The sequence below is a fragment of the Equus quagga genome, chromosome 14, assembly GCF_021613505.1.
Source record: "Equus quagga isolate Etosha38 chromosome 14, UCLA_HA_Equagga_1.0, whole genome shotgun sequence".
Classification (NCBI taxonomy): Eukaryota; Metazoa; Chordata; class Mammalia; order Perissodactyla; family Equidae; genus Equus; species Equus quagga.
In genome coordinates, this window is record NC_060280.1 from 65,354,624 (window position 1) to 65,378,926 (window position 24,303).

At 52.0% G+C, this 24,303-nt stretch overlaps 1 protein-coding gene across 3 annotated transcripts in view; it reads right to left on the reverse strand.

The window, feature by feature from the left end:
* Positions 1–494: 494 nt before the first annotated feature.
* The window catches only part of DSCAML1 (DS cell adhesion molecule like 1), a 340,494-nt gene continuing 316,685 nt past the window's right edge, over positions 495–24,303 (reverse strand). Inside the window, exons 20-33 of one of the 3 annotated variants that reach the window (XM_046686123.1) lie at positions 21,403–21,542; positions 15,642–15,795; positions 11,877–11,994; positions 11,326–11,489; positions 10,912–11,010; positions 10,061–10,249; positions 9,283–9,570; positions 7,572–7,727; positions 5,652–5,682; positions 5,384–5,502; positions 4,949–5,101; positions 4,131–4,325; positions 3,300–3,611; positions 495–1,481 (exon numbers count right to left, since the gene is read on the reverse strand). In XM_046686123.1, coding sequence (XP_046542079.1) covers positions 1,006–1,481; positions 3,300–3,611; positions 4,131–4,325; positions 4,949–5,101; positions 5,384–5,502; positions 5,652–5,682; positions 7,572–7,727; positions 9,283–9,570; positions 10,061–10,249; positions 10,912–11,010; positions 11,326–11,489; positions 11,877–11,994; positions 15,642–15,795; positions 21,403–21,542 — 2,594 coding nt within the window. In that variant the 3' untranslated portion in view covers positions 495–1,005. Of the gene's footprint in view, positions 1,482–3,299; positions 3,612–4,130; positions 4,326–4,948; positions 5,102–5,383; positions 5,597–5,651; positions 5,683–7,571; positions 7,728–9,282; positions 9,571–10,060; positions 10,250–10,911; positions 11,011–11,325; positions 11,490–11,876; positions 11,995–15,641; positions 15,796–21,402; positions 21,543–24,303 lie in introns of those variants that run through there. The other 2 variants (XM_046686124.1, XR_006891978.1) reach the window with 2 other exon arrangements.

Here is a 24,303-nt window from a genome sequence, read left to right on the forward strand (position 1 = left end):
GGGGGTATATAATCTCTTCTGCTCCTCCCAGCTTGTAGGCCCCTCTTACATAACTCCTCACTAGAGGTTTGCATAGCTCCATTCCCCTGGCCACACTCTATTTTCCTGGAGGAGAGAAGGCAGTAGACGCGGGCCCCCAGACCAGACTCTGCAGACCTCTCATCAAGGTTGCCGCATTTTATAGATAAGGAAACTGGCTCAGAGGGGTTTAGGAGCATGCACAAAGTCACACAGCTGGTCCCGTTTAGGGCCCAGCACAGATCTTAGAACAGAACAGGTGCTGAAGACTGCACCTTGGCTAATGGAGAGCGTTTTAAAAAGTTTAACTGCTGTGCCAAAGCCGGGCTTCTCAAAGTTTCCACGGGAGACAGAGGCCTGGCAGAGGGGCCTCTCCTCCCTCACTCCCCACTGGCCCTCACCAGATGGGAAAAAAGCCACCACGTAGAAACATAACCTTTATTGCACACGGCGCTGGGTCTTTTTTCATAGAAAAAGGTATTAACACATAAGCATCTGCAAATTGAAGCAACTCCTGGTTTTCTCGGAACAGTAAAATCGCATGCAGTGTTCTCTGAGTTGGGATTTCGGTCTTGGTCAAAACCACCTAGATTGGAGGGAGGGTGAGTAGGAGGGAAAAACTGCTGGGTCTTTGTGCCTCTGTCTCAAAATCCGGCGAGAGAAATATATAGATACATAGCTTGTCGACGTGTTCCTCGCTCTCTATATATGTATATATCTCTGCACGCGTATTTTGTGGGGTGGGGGTGGGGTTTACTTGTACTGTCAAATTCATTGTGCCCTGGCTTCATGGAGAAGAAGAAAATAGTTTCATTTGTACAAAAGAGTTCTATGTACAAGCGTTCATGACTCGGGGGTTTTCTTTTCGTTGTTGGTTGGTTTTCGTCTGTCAGTTTAATATAAATAATGCAGGAAAACAGCCAAGTTGGGTGTGAGGGCTGGAGGTGCAGCCGGGTCCACGCAAAGGCTGTTCTCCTCGCTGCGCCCCTACACCAGGGTGTAGGATTTGGAGTAAGCCCCAGCCCCCTGCTTCTGAGACCTCCCTACCCCCGACGTGCTCATCTCGAGAAGTGAGTCCCTGGAGCCCCCCATTTTGGTGTGTGGGCCCCCGGCCCGCGGAGGCTCTGTGCTGGGGGCCGGAGGAGCAGCACTAGGGGCCGCGGGGGGCTCGGCAGGGGTGGGGCCGGGTGCTGGGGGGGCCGTGCCGGCGGGGGGTGCTGGCATGGCCAGAGTCCTCTGAGGTAAGGTGGCTGTGGAGGCGGCAGCGGGGGCCCCTGGGTGCGGGAGGCCCAAGGGCTTGCTGGCAGGGTCCAGGGTCAGGTGGCGGGCCTGGGTGTGGTAGGTTCGAGCCAGGTTCCGGATGGAGGCCTCACGGGGTGGGACCACGGGACAGGGCTCGCGCCCATCTGCCTTCCGGAAGAAGGCCTCCGACTTGGCATACAGGGGCAGGTTACAGTAGTCACCTGGAATCACAGAAGCAGAGGACGTCAGGAGCAGGGGCCTCTGGGGACCAGCTGGTTCACCCTTCCCCTCCTCTTCAATCTAGCATAGCAGCCCCTGCACAGGATGGGCAAGGAGCATCCGGGAAAGATCAGTTACTTGACCTCTCTGAGCCTTAGTTTCCTTACCTGTGAAGTGGGGATAATCCCATTCCCCTACAGGACTCCTGTGAGTAGCAAATGAGATAAAGCATGGAAAGGGGCCGGCATGTATAGTAGTTGCTCAATAAACTGATACTTATTGTTAAATGATCACTATAGCTGGTCAGCTTCAGCTGGTGGAGAGCTCACTTATCGAGACAAAGACTTCCTAAGAGCTCTGGCCCTTAGAAAGCTTTTCTTTACCCTGAGGAGGAAAGGACTGTCACTCTCTGTCACTTCTGTGCATCGAGGCTGATTTTGTCCTCAGGAACCACAGAGAAGGCCTCCCCCTCTTTCCCAGGGCAGCCGTTCACATATCTGAAGTCAGCTACATTTCCCCACCCCTGTCCTTGGTCCCCTCTTGTCCAGGAGATGAACAATGTTAGACCATATCAGTTTTTTTGAGGAAGATTAGCCGTGAGCTAACATCTGCTGCCAATCCTCCTCTTTTTGCTGAGGAAGACTGGCCCTGAGCTAACATCTGTGCCCATCTTCCTCTATTTTATGTGGGATGCCTGCCACAGCATGGCTTAACAAGTAGTGCATAGGTCCATACCTGGGATCTGAACTGGCGAACCCTGAACCGCCGAAGCGGAACGTGCACACTTAACTGCTGTGCCACCGGGCCGGCCCCCCTAGTTTCTTAACCTGCCTCCCTATGACAGGCCTCTGGGACCTCCATATCCTGATTCCCTCGGCTCTGTGAGCACCCTTGCCTGTGAAGGCACCTCTGTCCTTCCGACTCGCCCAGACACTTTCCTTAGATGACGTCATTTGGTCCCCACAGCACCCTGGAGAGGTTAATACCTGCCCACATTTTGCAAGTGAGAAAACTGAGGTTCAGAGAAATTAAGTAATTTGCCTAAATTCACACAGCTAGAAGGGCGGGGGTGTCATTCAGCGCTGCCAGCCTCCAAAGTCCTTGTACTTTCCCTTACCCAGGGCTCTTTTCTAGATGGCCCCGAGCCCCCATGGCTACTTAGCAAGGCCAGTACCGAGCAGACCAGACTACATGGTTTGACAGCTGGGCCTTGTACACTGCGGCCCCCATGTCTGCTGATGGATTCCCCCTTGCATGCCCCCTGGTGATCCTGGACCTGCCCCGCCAACCCCGAAGGGCATATGCTCTGGCCAGGCCCCTGGAGTCAGGCGGTTCCAGTCAGGCTGGGTCACTCCCCACCATGAGATTTGGCCACCATGAGTCGGGCTTCCAGGATTGTTCCTTTGGGTCTGGATTAAGTTCAAACAGCATTGAGACCAAAGGCCATTGGGCAGCTGACCCTATAAAGGGTCTCTTTCCATCCTGGCATAGCTTCAGATTAAGGGAGTAATCACTACTTAATAAGAACCTACTATGTGCCAGGCATGCATAGCATTTTTCTAATGCTTATCACGACAACACAGAGTATATGCTATTATTTGCATTTTACAAATGAGAAAATTAAGGCCAGAGAGGTTAAATGACTTGCCCAAGGCCACAGAGATATTAAGAGGTTGACCCAGGATGTGGACCCTGGTTGGCTTGCTCCCAAGTCCTTGCTCTTTGCACTGCCCTACACTGCCCAGGAGCCAAGCTGGGCTGGCAGGATCCAGGTGCTGTCAGGGCTAGGTCTAGCCAGGGGAAGTGGTCCTAGCACTCACTCTTGTTGGCCCGGTGAGGGATGGGCACAGCCACGTTTTTGCCCCGGTCGGCATCCTGGGGCTTGGGTGGGGAGGAGGTGAAGCGGCAAATGCCAGGCTCGGAGGGGGTGCTCATGGACGTCATGCTGTCAGCGTTCTCATTGGTGCCTGTGGTCATCTGGTCGGAGGAGCTGTCCGAGATGAAGCACTCGGTGATCTCAAACTTGGCGTGCTGCAGCTGCTCCTCCAGCTTGGCATGCTCATAGGCCCGGGCCAGCTCCTCGTAGGTGGAAGAGGCGCTTTCGGTGGACACCATGCTGTTCCGTCCTTTGTCTGGGGAGATGGAAGGCATGGAGTTAAGAAGAAATCAGTGGGTTGTGGGGAGAAGGGTGTAAATGAGACGAGGCTGAGCAGTTGCCCTACCCCTAAAGCCAGCAGCTGTCTGAGACCCTGGCTATGGAGAAAACCGGGCTCAGAAGACCCTGCAAAGGTGGCAGTGGTGGGAGAAGTGGGGTCTTTGGCTAATGAAGGGCAGAACATCTTTCATTCTTGAACATAAGCAACCACCCCCTGGAACACTCAGCCCTTTCTTCCTCCAACAAATGTCAGATGTTCCATTTTTTATGACACCTTTTGAGAGAACAAAATGAAATCCTTGGCCAAGCAGAGCTCAGTGAGGTCAAGCATTTTTGTCATAGCCACACAGTAAGTCAGTGGCCACTGGAAATGAAACTGACTTGTGCCTTGGACCCCACGAGCTGGTGGGTAGGAGTTAGGAAAATGGAAGGTAGAAGTGATGATGGGGGGGACTGGAGGAGAGTGAGCAGGATGTAGGCAGGGCCTTGGGTTCACCTGTGTCCTGGGAGAGGCTCGCGCTATAGCTGTCACTCTCAGTGACAGTGACACCGTGCTGGGAGCCCACAGTGCGCCAGTCGGAGGTGAGGGTGCGGGCGGGTGTGGAGGCCTGGCACTTGGTCAAAGTCCACTGGCTTGAGTACCGGTTCCGGGTACTATGGGCTGACTTCACATTCTTCCTGGACACTGGATCTACACAGAGGAAGCAAGAGCTAGCACCCTACAACCAAGGGCATTCAGGCTTGGGCAGCTGGCACTTACCAGAAAGGGCAGTGGGGAGCAAGGGAGGAGGCAGAAGCAGCCACAGAAACCCCCTTGGGAATGCTGAGCATGCGGCCATTCCTGACCATATAGCTGGCCCCGGAGGAGAAGAGCAACAGTGTCAAGGTATGGGGGCAGCGGTGGCATCCTGCTCCTCCCCACTCACCCCATCTTTTCTTTCACCCTGGGGAGGAATATCACCTCCTCTCCTGCTGCCTCCTAACTGGCCATTCATTCCCTACAGTCCTTGATGTGTTCTATTCTTACGTCCAGACTCACAGTGCTAGAGGCAGACGGCCTTTGGAGAGTAAGAACACCCAACCCTCTCAAATTTCTAGGTAAGGAAACTGAGGCCCACAGAGATAAAGTTATCGATATGCCCAAGGTCACAGTTAGTAAGTCTGCAGTCAAGGTCTCCAGACTAACTCCAGTGCTCTTTCCATTCTTCTATGCTGCTCCTCCCTCCCTTTTTGTTCTTTTATCACCTGTGCCCCATGCTGTGCCCAAGACATCATGTGTGGGTGGAGGGCTGGCTCCCTGGGGATAATGCATACTGGTGCCTGGCCGGATGTCAGACATGTCGATGAGGGGTCCTGAGCTCTGGATGAGGGCTGGGTGGTGCAGGGAAACACCGGTGCAGAAACTCTGAGGGTTGACAGCTTGGCTGAACTCAGCGTCTGTCACAGGGATGGTGGCTTTGTCATCTCCTGGGGGAAGAAGGACAATCAGTAGGAGTCTTTCCCTTTGGATTTCCCAAATTTCTCTTTGTCTTTATCCAAGCTTGAGACCCAGAAAGGCCATGATAACTCTTCTCATTCGACAGAGGAGGAAACTTAGCTCTTGAGAGAAGCTGCAGTGAGTTCCGAGGTTGTTGGGTTGTTGCTAGAACCCTAGGCACTGCCGTAGGGCTGGTGGTTGCCCTCCATGGATTGTGGCCTGGGGAAGCACACTCGGAACAGGACAGAGAGCTCACGGCACCTCTTACTCACCCAACTGCTTGATGCCCTCCTTGTCCTCAATGAGCAGCTGGACCCTGGGGATGTCAATGTGTAGCCGCGGGCCCTGGGGTGGCCCCTTTACAGGGGTGTCAAAACTTCGGTTGTTCTTGCTGTGGGGAGAAGGGCTGGAAGTGGGTGATTCAGCAGCCATAGAGGTTGGGGGAGGGTTTTTTTCTGGACAGTGGGGTCTTAGAAGTCTGTTCTCTGCAGTGGGGGGAGGGAGAGGGAAGAAGAAAGGAAGCAGCTATGTGACGCTCACCTTATCAACATTTCTGCCAAACTCTTTGCATCTGCAAAACAGTAGAGAGAGGGGACTAGGTGAGGATGGAGTCTGAGCAGGATGAGAACTGGAAAAGGCATGGGAAACAAGTTAGGAGAATTCCCTAAAATGGAGCTAAGGCTGGTCTTCTGGGAAGAGGAGGGAGAAACATAAGGACCTCTAAAATAGTCCAAAACTTGATCAGGTCTCCCTGCTCCCAACTCAAGATTTGGCGGAGGTCTGTTTTCCTCTCCTCAGATTTTTATCTAACAGGGAGGTCCTTCCCAAAGGAGAGGCTATATAAAGGGTTCCATCTGCTTCCTGAATTGACTCTAATTAAACAAGACATCATAGCAGGCTGGAAATGGGCATCAGTGGAGGGTCTATCCTCAGTTATCTGTTGGGGAGAGGAGAGAGTGGAGGATGAAGTTGAGGTGGTCAATGAGCAGCCCTAGATGACTATCAACTAAGAGGCTTCATTTCCTCCTCTAGGGCAGCTTCCTCCAAAAGCCCATTGGTGGATTTTGGGGTCCCTGCTTTGTCTTCAGAGTAGCATTGAATAGGATCAGGATTCTTAGGTTAGGAATTAACAACAGAAGGAAGAGAAGCAAAGGGCTTAGTTAATGTTAGACCTCTTGTAGCTGAGAATGATCTGTCAGAGTAAATCTAGCTGCATGCCTGCATCCAACCATCCACCCACTCATCCATCCATTCATCCATCATCCACCCATTCAACTATCATCCATTCATCTGTCATCTACCCATTCAATTATCCATCCATCCATCCATCTATCCATTGATCCAACCATCCATCCATTCAACCATCAACCCATCCAATCATCTATCCAACCATTCATTCAATTATCCATTCAGTCAATTATCCATTCATCTAATCATCCATTCACCTGTCCATACAATCACCTGTCCATCTTATCACCCATTTTCCCATCCAAATATTCATCCGTCCATCTATCCATCCCTCCATCCATCCAAGTATCCATTCAACTATCTATCCATCTATCTAACCATTTATACAATCATCTATTATCTATCCATTCAACTATCCATCTATCTATCCATTGATCCAACCATTCATCCATTCAACCATCAATCCATCCAACCATTTAATTATCTCTCCAACCATCCATATGTCTATCCATCTATCCATTGATAGATTGATCAATTGATCAGTCCATCCATTCATCCATCCACTTACCCATCGAATCATCCGTCAAACTATCTATCCAACCATCCATCCATCCATCCACCCATCCATCCATTCATCCATTCATCCATTCATCCATTCATCCATTCATCCACTCCTCCATCTATCTATCACTACAACCACCTATCCATCCAATCATCTGTCCATCAACTAGGCCCTGAGCAAACTGAGGTAAATCAGACCCATTCATGCCAGTCTATAGGGTCAGGTATTGGGACAGGGGATGATATTCACAATATTTAACATCTGACATGGCATGGAAACTGCTCAGACAGAACTAAGCAAGGTCCTAGAGACCATCTATAGGTCTACTCTTTAGTGGCTGGGTCCTAGGAAAGTCACAGGGATCCTGTGTGAGAGAATGGAGCATCCAGGGTGGAAGGGAGCAACATCGTTTTACCAACCAACATGGCTTTACCATATTGGTAAATATGGCTTTACCAGTGTGGACCAATATGGCTTTACCAGTGTGGACCTCTAAAAGTCAGCCCTGGTTAGGACAGACACAAAGTCCTGGGGCATAGAGGAGAAAGCAGTGAACAATTAAGGTTTCAGAAAGTTGGAATGGCAGCTTTCCCTTCAAGGGGACGCAGGCACTCTCTCTTGTCCAGATGGTGCTGTGAGCCAATGAAAGGTGGCCAGTGTAGCTGAGGGTCAACACTCCCTCCCGGGAAGCCCATAGGAAACTTGCCCACCTCGGAGCCGCTTCAGTCGCTTCTCCTTCCTCTTCTTGCGCACGATGAAGAGCAGTGCCACCCCCAGCGTGGCCAGGATGACTGGGCAGCCAATGGTGAACAGCTTCTTGACGTCATCCCCCTCACCTTGAGCAGACTTGATGGGAGGGATGGTGCCTGAATGGGGGTGAAGAAGAAAGTCAGATGTCCCTTATGAGTCGGGTGCTGTGCAGAGTCCCCTGGGTGGGGTAGCATTTCAACCTCTCCTGCTGCCCTTGGTCTCACTCTGACCTTCACTTCCTGGCACAGAGCCCTGACCCTCTCATCCTCCAAATTCTGGTCCCATCAGGACGGCCATAAACAGTTGTATAGTTTTCACACTGATGATATGAATGACTTCCTGGGTCGGTTCTAGAATTACCCTGAAGTCTCTCAGAGAGAGTCCCTTGCCTGTTGGAGCCCAGTGTTCATTTCTAGAGGGCAGACCGATAGGCTTAGCTTCTCCCATCCAGCTGGTGAAGTGGTGGGTGGACGGTGAGAATCACGGTAGAGAGAAGTCAGGGCAGAGCGATCCTGGGTTCTCTTCCCCAGATGGGGACAAAAACCACTCAACACCCTGCCTTTTCCCTCTGCTCCCACTCCTATGGGCGATGTCTGCTAACCTTGGGTGCCTGAAAGGAGGCAGGAAGTTCTGCTGACACAGCCCTCTGCCAAGCCCTGATCTTTGCCTCTTTCAAAGCCTCATCTAAGTGTCATCTCCTTCAGGAAGCCTTCCTTGTTTGAGCCGATCTGCTTCTGATACCACTTTTATTCTGTTTCCTTAACACATAGGTAGACTTAAAATGTGGCTGTGACAACTGGTCCCTATGAATTCAGCCTGCTATCTGCCTTTAATGTGTGTGTGTGTATGTATGTATATGCATGTGTGTATGTGTGCATGTATGAGTGCACAGGTGTGCATGTGAGTGTGTGCACGTGTCCCCACATGGCAGACACCAGTTAGCGCTCGCCAAACGTCCATGTGCTCGTTTACATTTCCCAGACTCCCTAGCAGTTAGATTAGAATCACGTGACTAGTTCTGGACAAGGGTGTGAATAGCAGTGATGAGCATCACCTCCTGGCCAAGGCAGTTCAGAACTGGTGTGCTTTTCTCTCTCTCTTCTTGGTGACCTTGGAGGCTGCATGTTCAAGATGGCATAGCTCAAAGATGGTGGCCAGCCAACCTTCCCAAGACTTTGTGAGAGCAAGAAACAAATCTTTTTTGGGTTAAGCCACGGCGCTTTCCGTGTCATTGCTTTATCTGTCATTGCAGCATAGGCTCGTCCACCCTGGCTAACGTACTGTATGAGCAGAGGGTTCCTAGAGGGCAGGGCCTCAACTGCATCCCTACCTCCCTCTCCATCTCTCTGAAGCAATGGAGAGCAAGGATGGCACATTCGAAGACCCTCTATCTGTGGTGTTACTGACCTGTTTGTCTGCCTGTCTGTCTGTCTGTATGGGCCACTGGTGCGCCTGCCCATTTAGCTGCCTGCCTACGAATCTGCTGCTCCCTTTGTCTGCCCCTGTGCCTGCCGATTCACCTGTCTGCCAGCCTTTTTCCCTGACTGTGGTCCTGCCTATGTTTCTATTTGTTTGTCATCTCTTCATGTGCCTGCCTCTCTGCCTGCTTGCTTCCCTGGCAACACCTTGCTCCAGCCTCTGTGCTGCCCCCTCCCACCCTTTCCGACTCACTGCCATCATAGTCCAGGGTGGCGAACTGGGCAGTCTCGTTGCCGCAGCCGGCGCTGTTGCAGGCCCTCATGCGCAGCTCGTACCATGTGGCCTCTCGCAGTTCGGTTAGAAACACCTCCCCGGAGCTGTTGGCCCGGAGGCCCTGCCAGGCCCAGGTGCCCTTGGGCCGGTACTCCAGGACGATGGCTGTGATAGGGCAGCCCCCATTGTTCCAGCCCTGCAGGTTAAGCCGAGCATGCGTGGAGTTGATGTGGGTGAAGAGGTGTTGGTCTTTGCTGAAGGAGGGCTCTGGGGGCCAGAGGAAGAGAAAGGTTAGAGAGACTGAGGGGGAGGAGGATGCATTCCTCTGGGCTAGGAGGGGTTTCCGTGGGGCTGCTGGGACTGCAGGAGCTCTGGGGGATGAGCGATTGGCACAGATGGGCGTAGGGATGCCCCAGGGGACAGAGGAGGAGGAAGGGGAGCAGGAGAAGAGAGAAGGACCTGGAGTGAAGGCCTCAGCAAAGGAGGAAGAGAGATGTGGGAAGAAGGAAGAGGAATGATACCCATCTGCCACCCCCAGGAGCGAAGTGGGACCTGTTTCTCCTACTGAGACATTCTACTAGACATTCGTCCAGATGCTGTAGTGACGGGAACTAAGTGTGTCTTCCTCCAGTCTCCACGCTCCCCCGTACCCTCCTGCCCTATCCCAGCCATCTTCCATCCCCATGTCGGGGGCTCCTCTTGCCGACTCCTCTTCCCTGGGCCCATCTCTCCCCAAACCCTCATCGCCGGGCCTCACCCCGCCCATGGGTCTTGGCCTCGATGATCTCGCTGATGCGCCCAGAGCCCACACTGTTCTTGGCTGCCAGCTTCACCTTGTACCACGTGCCACATTTGAGGCTGTCCAGCTTGAAGGAGCGCTCGCTGGAGCTGATGAACACGTCCTTCCACTCCTCGCTGTTGTCCACTGAGTACTGCAGCACGAAGCCTGTCGGGGAGGTTGGCCTGGCTCAGGGAGGGCAGGGTGGGGCCTGGGACACCCTAACAGGTATCATGGGGGCTGGGCTCCAGGCAGGGGGCAGAGTGGGGCCTTTGGTCATTGGGAGGGGGCAGGTGCAGATTAGATGCAAAACTGGAAGGACCTTGGGTGAGTTTTACTGTTCTCTCTCTCTCTTTAGCTCTCGCTTTAGGGTTTAGAAGCCAAGATGGGGAGGGGAGCAGAAACCAGAACTATGAGGCTTAGAAGGAATCCTATTTAGAGCCTACTAGTCCGTGTGCAGTCCTCTGACAGGAGCATCAGCTACCAGATCCCTGGTGATTCACATGCATATTCAAGTTTGAGAAGTGCTATCTAGTACCTCTGTCTACTTTTGCAGGTTTGGAAACTGAGGCCCAGAGAAGTAAACAGACTTCTTCAGGTTTGCACAGCTCCCCAGTGGCAAGGGTGGCGGGCGTTCTAAAACCCAGACTCTAGGCCTGTATACTTTCCATGGCACTTGGGTACCTTCCTTGTGGTCCGAGTCACCCCCCGCCCCCATCACTTCCTGGGTGTTGTGGGAACAAGTGGTGGGAGTGGGTGAAACCCTTCCCTTGCCCCTGGGCCCAGAATTCCTTCCCTTATCTCCCCCTCCTCATCCAGACCCCTCTCACCTCGGATGGAGCTGCCCCCATTGTCACCTGGAATCCAGGTCAGGGTGATAGACGAAGCAGAGGTTTTAGAGACAGTGAGGCGGGGCTGGTCCGGGGGCACTGTGAGGGAAAGCCACCAGCCCTCACCACAAAGTGTTAACCTCTGGGGACGTGGGGACGGGGGTACCCCAATGGGATGAGGGCAAGGGACTGGCTTTGCCCCACCAGGTGCATCCCCCACTCCTGCTCACTCTCTCCACCCCTCCTGCCTCCTCTTCCGTTTGGCATCTCTGTTCCACTGAGGTTCTGTCTCCCCAGTGGTTGGTCTTTTTCTTCCATTTAACAACCCTTGCTTTTACATGATGCAATTCCTACCCCTTCTCCATTCCTGTCCCCCCCACTCCCCTGAGCCCCACCTGCCTCGTGGGGTCTCACCTTGCACCAGAAGGTTGACGATGATGGTGTCGAAGCCCCCGGTGTTGGTGGCCGTGCAGGTGTAGTAGCCCGAGTCCTCGGCCTTCACAGCACGCAGCAGCAACGTGCCATTGGTATGGATGAGCCGGTGCCCATCCATAGACACCGGGATGGCCGAGTCTTCACTGCGGGGGACGGGGGTTGGGGATGGGTTATGGCAAGCAGCCCTCCTCCCGGGGCCTCCCCCAGGTCTGTAGGCAAATAGAGCCGGGAGCAGAAGGAGGGTTGCTAGAGGACCCTGGATTCTTGGATATTTATTAAGCATTTACTGGGGATATCCAGTAACCATGGCCTCTTCAACCACCCAGGAAGGGAGCTTCTGGGCTCCCAACAAAGGAGGCCAGGGAGGCCAGGCCTGCTTGTGAGAGTGGTAACCATGTACCCGGCAGGGCCTCCCTAGGGGGAGGTGAGTGAGTAGGCTGGAAGGGAGCAACATCCGATTCTCTTCTTCATGGCTCTTCTATTATGCCCATCTCTGGGGGTCACCCATCCCTCCAGGGGCCTGCACGCACCTGTCCTTGGTCCACTTCACAGCAGGGGCTGGATCTCCCACTGAATTGCAAGGCAGCCGGACATCTTTCATCCAGGGTGTTGTCACAGTGCCGCCAAATGAGATGATCTTTGCTGGGGCTACAGGGAAGGGAGGATGAGGTTCTCCTCACTTCTACCCCAACACTGCCCGGGCCCACCTTCCTCAGGGTTCCCGAATTTACAATTCAAATCACCCCTCCCCTACCTGACCTCCACCTTGGGTTTGGGGAGGTGGTGGGTGCAGGGAACTTCAGCTGGGAGTCACTGATGCAACCAACACTTAGCCAATACCAGTCATGGGCCAGGTATCAAATGAGCCCGTGAGGACTCACAAAATGCGTAAGATCTATTCCCTGTGCTCAAGTTGCTCACTGTCCGAGGGGAAGACAGGTACTTAAAAGTGTCATTACAGGGTGAAAAGCACAAAGGTAGGGGCGGGTACAAGTAACCACGGGAACACAAAGATGGAGGGATGAACTCTGCCCCTCAGGGAGTGGTGGAGGTGATGGCTGAAGAAGCTTCTGGAATTGGAAGATCTGACTTGAATCTTGAAGGTTAAGAGGAAATTCCCTACGCAGAGAAGGAAAGGCATGTCAGGAAAAGGGGACAACACTGAGTAGAGGCCTGGAGGCTGGAAGCACATGGCAAGTGTGAGGGTCTGCAAACACTTTGGGGTGACCCAAGCCCAGGGTGAGTGAAGGGGGAAGAGCAGGGCTGGAGCCACCGGTGAGCAAGAGCAGAGGCCCAAGGGCTCCGCTGGCACAAGAGGCTGGACGTCCTCTTGAGGTCAGGGGGAGCCCCTGGAGCCTTACAAGTAAGTGGTGCTATGTTCACAGTAGAGTTTTAGATAAATCCTTGGCTGCTTGCAGAGGATGGTTTGGTGGAGATGATCCTGACGGACGCCGACCAGTGACAAGATGGTGGCCAGAGTGCAGGCTGGAGGTGACGTATGACAGTGGATGGGGGGAGGTTAGGGCTCATGAAGGGCTCAGGGGAACAGCTGCCAGGACTTGGGGTCTGACTGTTTCTGGGAAGAGATAGAGGGGGAGGTGAGGATGACAGCTGGGCCAACCGGGGGTGGGGATGGTGCTCTCACAGAGACAAGGCTCATGGAGGAGGAGCGGGTAGGCAGGACACACCGGAAGACTTGGCCTCATGTTGAACCTGGGGGACTCCCATGCTGGGTAGCTAGAAAGCAGCTGGATATACACATTCTGGAGCATAAGAGAGATGGCTGGACTGCAGACACTGACGTGGGAGTCAGCAGCAGAGTGACTGAGGTCACCAGGGCGGGATGTAGATTGACAGAGGAGTGGCACAGCCCTGGGGTCAAACACAGATAGGCACAGAGGAGAAAGGAGAGTCCCGAGGGAGAGAGGAGCACAGCAGCATCGCAGCAAGCACAGGAGGCAAAAGGGTCAGGATCCAGCGAGAAGGGACTCGGGTCAGGCTCTTGAGAGAGCGCTAGGCCCAGAGGCACAGGGGTTAGATTAACCACGCGACCAGGCGCTTCAGAGGCCAGAGTGGGCCCCTGTGGGGGGAAGGAAGACAGGAGGCAGTTGAGGAAGCAGCGTGTAGAGGCCCGGGTGCAGGAAATGGCGGTGCCTCTCCTGTGAAGGCCGTGCCTGGCCATGGGGCTTGGAGAGTCGGGGAGGTCTGGAGGGGCTGCTATGGGCAGTGACGACTGCCTGGTGGCCAGAAGGACTTGGATCTAAGCAGAGGGGCCCAAGGTAAGATGGCCTCCACCAGGGGCAGAGAGACGTCTCACGGGCCTTGGGGATCGTGCCAGGATCTCTAGGGACCTGGTTCTACACCTGGTTCTGCCACGTGGCTGGGGCTGGCTCCCTGAACCTCTCTGTGTCTTGGTATGTGTGTGTGATTGTGTGTGAGAGAATGTGTATGTGTGAGTGAGTGAGTGTGAGTGTCTGGATGTGTGTGTGCATGTGTGTGAGTGTATGTGAGAGTGTACGTGTGAGAGAATGTGTGTGTAGAGAGTGTGAGTGGGTGTGTGAGCGTGTGTGTGTGTGAGTGTGTGTGTGAGTGGGTGTGTGTGTGTGAGTGTGTGTGTGAGTGAGTGGGTGTGTGAGCGTGTGTGTGAGAGAGAATGTGTGAGTGAGTGGGTGTGTGTGTGTGTGAGTGTGTGTGAGTGTGTGTGTGAGTGGGTGTGTGTGTGAGAGAATGTGTGTGTGAGTGTGTGTGTGAGTGGGTGTGTGAGTGAGTGGGTGTGTGAGTGTATGTGTGAGTGAGTGTGTGTGTGAGAGTGTGAGTGTGAGTGTGTGTGTGTGTGTGTGTGTGTGAGTGGGTGTGTGTGAGTGTGTGTGTGAGTGTGTGTGTGAGTGGGTGTGTGTGGGGAGAGAGGACAGAGCGCTTGTCTGTCCTACCTCACAGGGCTGCTGTGAGGACAGAAGGGGAAGACGTGTGACCGTGTTCTGGGAAGTGCAAAGCCTCTGGGAGGGTTCTATTTAACACCCACAGGGAAGAGGCGAGCCTTCTGCTGAGCCCCCAGGCCCCTGGACCCGGCTCTGGGCAGTGCCAGCTGTCCCGGGAGGACGGGAGGCTCCAGGACCCTTCCCTCCTGAAGGAGATGAGTTCAGGAGAAGGGGATGGTCGCGCCCCTGGGAGGAAGGATGGGGACCAGGAGAGGTAAGAAACTACCAGAAGAGCCACCCACGGCTCTCAGCTGTCTTTGTAGGCCATGCCACTCCTCCCTCAGAGTGCTAAACTGTACCATGGGGTGACAGACCCTACTGGCAGGGCAGGTGGAGGCCCATGGCCACAGCAGGCCCTCAGCTGAAGGCTGGCTGACTCTGAGCTGCGGCAGGGGAGGGCTGACGCCGCTCATGTTCCAACCAAAGGAAGTTCGTCACCCCAGGAGGGTGGCCGGGCTGAGGCAGGCACCACCCCATCCGAGTCCTGGGCGCCAAGGCTAGAGAGTCAGGTGGCTGTGGGAGGAGGCAGGGCCAAGAGGAAGCGCCCAGGGAGGCCTGGAGTCAAAGCAGACGAGCTGAACTCACGGGCTTGTGTGGCTAATGCCCGTGCCCCAGGGTGGCACAGGGGGCCGCCGAGTGACTCTGTGTTGCTGGCTCTATCTTGATCTGGGGTTGAGGCCTCAAACTGCCATTCCCTGTAGTGTGGGGGTGCATGTGCCCCTATGCCACCCTTAAGCCCAGGTCGGGGATCCAGTGGGACACCCCCTAAGAACGACACGGTCTCATTCACCCTGTGCACAGCCTCTAGCCCAGAGCCCCCTTCAGGGTCTGCACTTTGTAAATGTCCGTTGATCGACTGAATCAGCCATCAGTGGGATCGCCTCTGCCTGTGGTGTCCAGGCTTTGGAATGAGGGGGCTCCCCGCGCAGCTCTCTGCTCGGTGGAAGCAGGGTACCACCATCCCCCAGCCCCCTCCGGAGGAGCTGTGCACTGGGACAGAGGCTCCCCTGTGGGCTGGGGGTGGGGCTAACTCGCCCTTCTTTCAGCCCCGGAGTAGAGTTAGGAGGGGGGGATGAGGGTGCACCATGCCCTCCGCCCCGAGGGTAGTGGGGCTGCCTCGAGCCTGCTATGTGGCTGTCAGGGAGTCAGGGGGCAGCAGAGGCCCAGTCTTGGTGGCTGCAGGAGGGAGGCAGGTGGCCGGCCAGCTCTTTGCAGCCAGGGCACAGACAGGGTAGAGGGGAAACATCCCCTATTCGGGGAGAACCAGAATTCTAGTAGGGGGCTTCCGGCAGGCAGCTTGTGCCCCAGGCTGCTCACCCTTGCCGGCAGGCTCGATGGTGACCTTCTCGCTGCTGTTGCCCCGGCCGGCGGAGGTGACGGCGGCCACCCATAGCAGGTACTGCTGCCCCCGGTTTAGGTGGGCGATCCGGTAGAAGAGCTGCTCTGGACTCGTCTCGTACTCGCTGGGAGCCTGCGGGGCGGAGGCGAAGCAACACTGAGAACAGGGACCCTCGGGCCTCCAGCCTCCAACTCCAATCTTCCTGGGGACCCTGGGCTCAGGGGAGGTACTGGCCGGGTGGGGGGGCGCGGAGGCAGGATCCTGCATTTACCCTTCCTTGTTTTAGAGCAACAGCGAACAGACTTTGCACGGGGCTTGGCCCTGGGAGCTGACGGGCCTGCTCTGGGGTGTTGCTGGATCAGCCTCAGTTTACCTCTGAGTGATCCAGGCGCTGGCAACTGTGGCTCCAGGCCAGGGAATGTGAGTGTTTGCAGTGAGAGGTGGAGGGAGTCAGCAGAAGGGAGGATGCAGGAAGGAGGGTCCCAGGAAAACCCCAAGAAAAGGGCGTCTCTGGGAAGCGGCTAAAGTACTGTGTTTGCCTTATTAGGGTTGTAGACAGGCTCCCCCAGCCTGTCCCCGCTCAGAGTCACCTCCCAGCCCTCTGTCTAATTACCACTCCATCATTCTGTAGGTGGCACACCGGCCGGGGAGGAAGGGGCAGGAGAGGGAACTATGAAAGCTTCGCCGGGCAACACTTCATTAATGATTATTAGCGGTATAGATCACTGTATATATTTGTAGGTTATATAAATCTATAAATTTTTTTTAACCAAATGACAGTTTTGACAAGTTGCCAACAAAACAATATCGGATCCCAGTGGTTTTACCAGTTGCTTTGATGAAAAGATTATGTTGCCTTGGAAACCAGAGGCTCAGATATTGAAATGAATTTGAGAAGGCGCTTTTGATAAGCGCTAGTTTGCAGACCTCCTGTCAGCCCCTTCCCGGGTGCAGGCGGGATGGGGCTGACTTTCATTTTGTTTTATTTTTTGGTCGGCCGCGGGGAAGGGAAAGGAGGCACCAGGGCCTCTTTGAAATCAGGGTGGAAGTCGAGTGAGGGAGGGGAGCCCCTGGAACAGATGGGGGGCCCTGAGGCCAGAGGGAGCTAATAATTAGTTATCTCTGCAGTCACAGGATCTTGCACACACACGCTCACATGCACACGCTCACACGCACAAGGACATGTAGATGGAGGCATGCGCACGCTGAAGGACAGGTCTCCAGACAGCCACAGGGTCACAGAGGGACATTGTCTGTGCCCCATGGGAGGGCTGAGGGGCCCAATGACTTATAACAGGAGAAAGCACCCTTTTGGGTCCCACCCAGGCTGTCTGCAGGGACATGTTAGGGAGAAGGCACCGCCATCCACACAATATCCAGAGATCCTGCAAATGCTTCTTCCTGCCTCCCTCATGGAGATCTGGCCTGGGCCCAGGAGGGCCCTGCTGAGGGTGGGTGCACAGCCACCCTGAGCCCTGGTAGTTGGGAAGTCCTTGGGGGCCTGAGTGCATATCTGTAGTTCATACCCATGCAGGAGGTGGGTGGGGCAGTGGCTTCAGCACCTGCCTACCCTTCTGACTAGGTGTATGACCCAGACTGTCTCTCATGGTCCCTGGGGCCTTAATTTTCTCCCCTGCAAACTAAGAAAGCAATACAGCTCTGCCCACCCTGTGTGGTTTCAGTGAGGCCTACACGAAGCCAGGGGTGTGCAAGTCCTTTGACACTGGGACATGTTCTTCTCCTGGCTCATATTTCTGTGAGGGCAAAGGGATGTGTGTGCATGGATGGAGAAAAGTTGAGTGTACTTGCTTGTGTGTGTCAGCATGTACCTGGGTGTACATTTGTGTTCACACAGGGCAGGAAAGGTTTGGTTTCCCCATGAAGGTATTAGCATCTTACTCAGATCCTGGGTGTCTTCCTTATAACCTGGACTCCCCAAGAATCTCCTGAAATCACTTTCAAAACACACAACCACACTCCCAAATAAAGTTCCAGTGGATCAAAGGTTAAAAAAAAAGGTAAAACGATGAAAGAAGAAAGTATAGGTAAATACTTATCTGTCATTCTAATTTTAAAAAAAGGTAAAAATCATAAATGGAAATGATTGATAAATTCAAATTATATAAAAAGAAAACCTATGGTACATCAAAAGTAGAATCAAAAGGCAAGCAATGAGCTGGCAAATACTTGCAACCTATATGTGTAAAAGTGGTTATTATCCTTAACATGTAAAGAGCACTCATAAATCAATAAGAAAAAACTATGAATCACCCAAATAAAAAGTGGACAAAGGACATAAATTGACAATTACCCAAAGATGGAAAAAGCAGCCAATAAACTTAGGACAATAATCAGCCTAACCAGTAATCAAAGAAATATAACTTAAAATAAGACACTTAAAAAAAATCCAACTGGCAAAAATTAAAAATATATAATACCTTGGATTAGTGTGGGTGCCAAGAACAAGTATGTACTTACAATGGCTGGTGGAAGCATAAATTGGTGCCAACCTTCTGAAGGGTAATTTGCAAATGTGTACGCAAACCTTAAGAATATTCATACACTTTGCGGTCCAGGAATTCCTATAGAAATTTACCCTAAGAGAACATGCATAAAGACTTCCATGAAGGATGCTTACTGAATCATTATTTACAATGGTGAAAATCTGAAAACAGATTAAATATAGAGTAATGGGGGATCTGGTTAAATAGATTATGTACGTACAGGCATTCAAGATCATGCTTTAAAACAAGATATGGATGGTGTGAAAAAGTGTCTATATATATTACATGAAAAACACGGATTATATAACATTATGTAAAATTTTATTTTAATTTTGTTAAAAAAACCTAACTCTACAATATATGTAGATGAAAGACTGGAAGGCTATGTACCAAAGCATTGCCAGTGTCAATCTTTAGGGAATGAGACTACAAGTAATTTTTACTTTCCTCTCTATTCTTTTATCTATTTATAGAATTTTCTGCAATAAAATTGCATTATTTTGATAATCAGAGAACAACAACAAACGTATTAAAATGTTTGGTAAAATTTCGAACAGGACTCAGGGTGGCTCTGGCCGCCCCCAGGGCAGAACCTCCTGGGAGCGGACACCATATGCAGCTTCCTGCATCCATTCGGAGGATTCCGCACATGCGTGTTCCTACACTCCAGTATGGACGCACACACTCAGACTCACATGCATTTGCCTCCAACCCCACACTCAGATCCACGGTTTGGCACTGTCACGAATACACACATGTGGCCTCACCCCCAGCACTCACTCCTGGAGCTCTTGCATAAATGAATTTGTAAAGCAGTAGTTTGGAATTTGGAATATCTTTGCACAAAGAGATCGCATCACACGGTCACACATGGTGGTGAGGTCCCCGGGTCCCTCACTAAGCCCAGGCCCTCCCCTGCAATGTGGCTGAGCTGAAGTTCTCATCGCACTAGCACAGAGGGCCCCTGTGTGATGCTGTGTGGAATGTCCCCAGGAGGGAGGAGGTTCCTGCGTGCTCAGGCCGTAAAGAGGAAGGTGGGAGGCTCTGAGGGTCTCCAGCAGCAGGAGGAGGGGATGGGGACCCGGAGCTCTGCTCTGGCGCCTGGCAGAAGGGTCCCCAGCCAGTCAACTGGGAGCTCCTGAAGCCCGAGTTAATGAGGAGGCTGCGCTCCTGGACACCAATCCTTTTGAAAGGCTTCATTATCAGAGGAGGAAATGACTACACAAACCCCAGCTTGTGAATGAGGACCCTCTCCCATCCACTCATGGAGGGAAGCGTGCCCAGTGTCTAAGGCTTTGCAATTGCTAGCCTGCTAGTAATTCATTCATCAAACATGTGTTTAGTGACCGTGATGTTCCACGCCACAGTATTCGGTAGCTGGGGACCCAAAGATGAAAAAATGCTGCCCTTGTCCTCACGGGACCCCACATACCAGTGAGGGGACAGATATGTGAACAGCTAATTGCCATCTGATGTGTGCACTGTATGACAGAGGATGAAGGGCATGCCACAGAGGGATCAGCAGGGGCAGAGGTATAGCAGTGTGAAATGGCATAGTGGGTGTCTGGAACGGTGACAAGCTTAGTGTGATGAGAACCTTGAACGTGTGTGTGTGGGAGGGGCAGGCGGAGAAGGGAAAGAGGGGCAAAAGACATGACTGAAAGCATGGATTGGAAAATTGGCACAACCACCCAACAATGGCAGGTGTCCTCAACGTAACTTGGGCAGACCCCATGACCCAGCCAGTCCTCTACTAGGTAGGCACCCAACAGGAACGCACGCACAGGAGCTCCAAGACACACGTATGAGAATGTCCACAGCAGCACTGTTTGTAAGAACTCCCAATGGAGAACTACCCACATGCCCGTCAATGGATGGCACGATGGAGCAATGAATTGTGATATGAGCACATAATTGAAAACTATACAGAAGGGAGAGTGAAGGATCTACACCACACACAATATGGATGAAATGCACAAATTCAAAATGATGTTGAGTAAAAGAAGCCACATGGTATGCCTCCATTTATATAATGTACAAAAAGAGACAACACCAATCTGAAGTCAGGATGTGGTTACCCGGGGGTGGGAGGGTGACTGGAAGGAGCACGGGGGGGTCTTCTGGGTATTGCATGTCCTGTTCCCTGCCTGGGTGTGCTGTGAAAATTCATGGAGCTGTAGTCATGATATGTGTGCTTTTCTGCAGGTGAGGCAGTGACGGTGAGGAGAGGAGGGGACGGAGTCACTGAAAAGACATTTCTGGGCTTCCCCTCTGGTAATAGAACTCTGGCCTCACTGGCGAGGAGCTGGGTCACCTACCACTCAGAGGGTAATTCAGAAAGACCACAGGAAAGCAGAGAGAAGAGGAGGAGATGATGACACAATTACCCAGCAATTTCAGGGCAGCCTTTCTGGTTGCCAGCAGCTCATCTGCAGATGCTCCGGCTGCTGCCACCTCCCAAGCTGCTGAGGGAGGGAGAAGCTGGCCTCCTCCGCCTGCTCACGGCTCTCCCTGCCCTGAGCACATCTCCTAGACAGTACTCACGGCCCTCCAGTGCATGCCCCTCTGCCTCCCTCACTAGACTAGAAGCCCTCGCAGGGCAGGTATCGTTATCTTTGCACCTGCTCTCGCAACTAGAACAGGTGTGCTCCAGAGTACTCACCCAGCAGAAAGTTGTGGCCGAGTGGCTGGAGATGAGGAAAGAGGCAGAGGGAAGGATGCATCTAATGGAATGTGGGTGCATATCCCACTGCACCCACCCTCATCCTCTCTGACCCCTCTCTGGCTCCATGCTGTGGGGCCACCCAGGGCAGATCTCCAGCATCCCTCCCAGCCCAGGCCGACCATGCTGAAAAGTGGTTCATTTCCAGAGGCCATGCACCAGCCAGTCCCCAGTCAACAGCTCTGGGGCCTGCTAGGAGCTTCCTTGGTCAGCCAGACCAGACGAGCCGAGGCCCTGGCCTTCCTTTCACCCCTGCTTGGTCCTGATCCCTGACTCAAAGGAGCCTCCAGGACTTGTGACAGTCTTGCAGCCCTGGCACAGAGGACTGACCCAAGACGGGCATTGGGTAAGACTTCAGCCACTCTTGGGTGACCAGCAACCATTCTCATCCATGAATCCAGGTAGAAGCACAGATGTAAGCAGTCCTAGGGTTTGGCTTGGAAGCCAGCTGATCTGCTGGGTACTTTTTCCTTTCTCTGTCCCTCTCATGGTTCAGCCCTGGGCCCCACTTACCGGCTGGCCAGACCCGGGGCTGGAGCAGAAGATGGTGTACTTGCGGATCACTCCATTGGGCTTGGTAGGGGGGAGCCAAGACACCACCACACTGCTGGCAGATGAAGGGACAGCTTTGATGCCAGCTGGGGGACCTGGAACTGAGCAGGGAGAAGACCAGGTCAGTATATGAAGGGAGGAGCACAGCCTTTGGGAAAGAATGACAGGGTGGGGAGAGTGAGGCAGGTCGATCTGGGAGAGCTTCCTGGAGGAGGTCTCCTTGAGCTATGGTTTAAAGGAGGTGGTTCCAGCATGGCAAACAGATGGGAGGAGACAGGTGGTCCTTTTGGGCTTGTGACAAGGTCTCTGAGATGGAGGCACTAGGAGCGGCCAGCTTCAGAACTGGTTGGCCAGAACCAAGGACTTAGGTGCACAAGAAAGAAACAGAACCCGTGAGGAAGTCATCTTCATCCCTATGAGCCTAACCGGCCCCTCACCCCAGTGCCCTAACTATAACCCTGTGTTTCGGCCAAACAAATATACTGGTCATTCAGCTCTTTTGGCCCTGAACTCCTTGAGGTTGGGGGCTCCAGACACTCACAGAGTGGGCCTCCTCTTGCGGGGCTGGTGGTCAGCCTGTGGGTGACTGTTCCCTGCCATGTGCCCAGGGCACTGCTCTTGGGGTGCTGGCCTGGCCCTCTCTGTTTTCAGGAGGGAAAGCCTGGCCTAGCTGGGGCCCCAGGGGTCTGCCTGGGAGCCTCCTATTCTCAGCCCACCCGCTCCGTCTTCATCTGTCCTGTGTAATGTTGTGCACTTGTCTTCCCTCTTGGGAGCTTTTAGGCTCCTTTGAGGGTAGGCATCCTATTCAACTTATTTTACCTCTCTGAGCCTCAGTTTCCCCATCTATACGATGCACATAGTAACGACCGCATTAAACAACCACATTGTAGTGAGAATTGGTGCTAATTAAAATAAAGCACCTGGCACAGGGCCTAACGCATAGAAGACACTCAATAAATTGTAACAATTATTTGCATTGCCTGTTCCAGACGCTCAGCTTCTAGCGCCTACCTCAATTTGCTTTTTTTTTTTTTACTCTAATATGTGGGCAGCAATTTTAGCTTAGATAAAATAACTAGATACAGCATCCTCATCCATCCAAGGGCCTGAGCCCAGAACCTGGCAATCATCCTTGACCACACCCTCCCTCCCTGAGACAGCCCTGCCACTCCACCTCTGCTGGGTGACTCTGCAGCTGTGGGGTGCAGGGTCTATGGATGGCCACTGGGGCAAGTGTGCTAACTGTTGTGTTCAGATCTCCTCTACCCTTGCACACTTTTTTTCTCATCAGTTATCGAGGGAAGTACATTGAAATCTCCCACTATGATGGTGGGTTTGTCTGTTTATCCTCATAGTTCTGTCGGTTTTTGCTTTTATATCTTTTGAGGTTATGTTATTAGGTTCACACAAAGCGAGAACACTTTTATTTGCCTAGTGAATTGGGTCTTTCCTCATAACAAAATGTCCTTCTTTAGCTCTATGCCCTTTGCCTTCCAGCATCCTATGTCTGATATTTATATCCCAGTCTTCTCTTGGACACTTCTGTACAGTATGTCTTTTATCTTTTTCCATCCTTTCATGTTGAGCCTTTTTATACCTTTATGTTTTAGGTGTCTCCTGTAAACAGCGCCTATTTGGGTTTTGTTTCATTGCTAGCCAGTCTACCAGTCTTTATCTTTTAATTGAATAATTTAGTCAATTTATCTTTAAGGCAATTACTGTTTCATTCGGGTTTCAATAACTCATCTTACTAAATACTTTCTATTTGTCCCACCTATTCTGTTTTTCTTTTTATTTCCTTTTGTGCCCTCTTTTGAATCGAGTATTAAAAAAATACTCTATTTCCCCCTCTCTATTAGTTTGGTTATCACACAGTCTTTCACTACTTTTAGTGGTTACTTAACGTGAATCTTTAACTTACCAAAGTCAAACATCAATTGACACTTTTCTTCTCAGACAATTCAAGGGACTTAGAACTTCCATTTACCCTCTCCCAATTTATAGGCCATTGTTAGATATTTTAATTCTGTATATATTTTAGACTCTCCCCAAGATGACATCAGTATCATATTATTTTATACAGTCAATATTAATTTAGATTTACCCATATATTCACCATTTAATTGCTCTTCTTTTTTTCCTGCATCACTGAGTTCCCACCTGGGATCATTTTACTTCTAGCTAAAGGATATCCTCTAATATTTCTCTAGAGCAGGTATGTTGGTGATAAATTCTCTCAGTTTTTGTTTTTCTGGAAATGTCTTTATTTCATCTTAATCTTGAAGAATATTTTTGCTTGGTATAAAATCATAGGTTGGTAACTATTTTCCTTACATAATTTAAATATGCCATTGCATTGTTTTCTGGCTTCCGCTGTTTCTGACAAGTTAGCTGACAATCTAATAGTTGCTCCTTTGAAAGTAACTGGTCTTTTTTCCTCTGGTTGCTTTTAAGATTTTTTCTCTTTGGGTTTGTGGTTTAGCAGCTTTCTTATGATGAGCCTAGGGGTGGATTTCTTTAAGTTATTGCCTTTGGAGTTTGTAGAACTTTTGCATCTGTGGCTTGATGTCTTTCATCAGTTTTGAAAAGTTTTCAGACATTTTATCTTCTGCCCATTCTCTTTCTCCTCTTCCTTGGGATTTCTTCTCACGTCCTCTATGCTCTTGATATTCAGAAAGTGGTCCACAGATCAGCAGCAGCGTCACCTGGGAGCATGTTAGAAACGCAAAATCTCAGGTTCCACCCTAGACCTACAAAATCAGAATCTGAATTTTAACATGATCCCCAAGTGACTTGTACGCACAGTCAAGTTTGAAAAGTCACTGCTCTATGTCTCTTACTTGCTCCTTTATTTTCCATTCA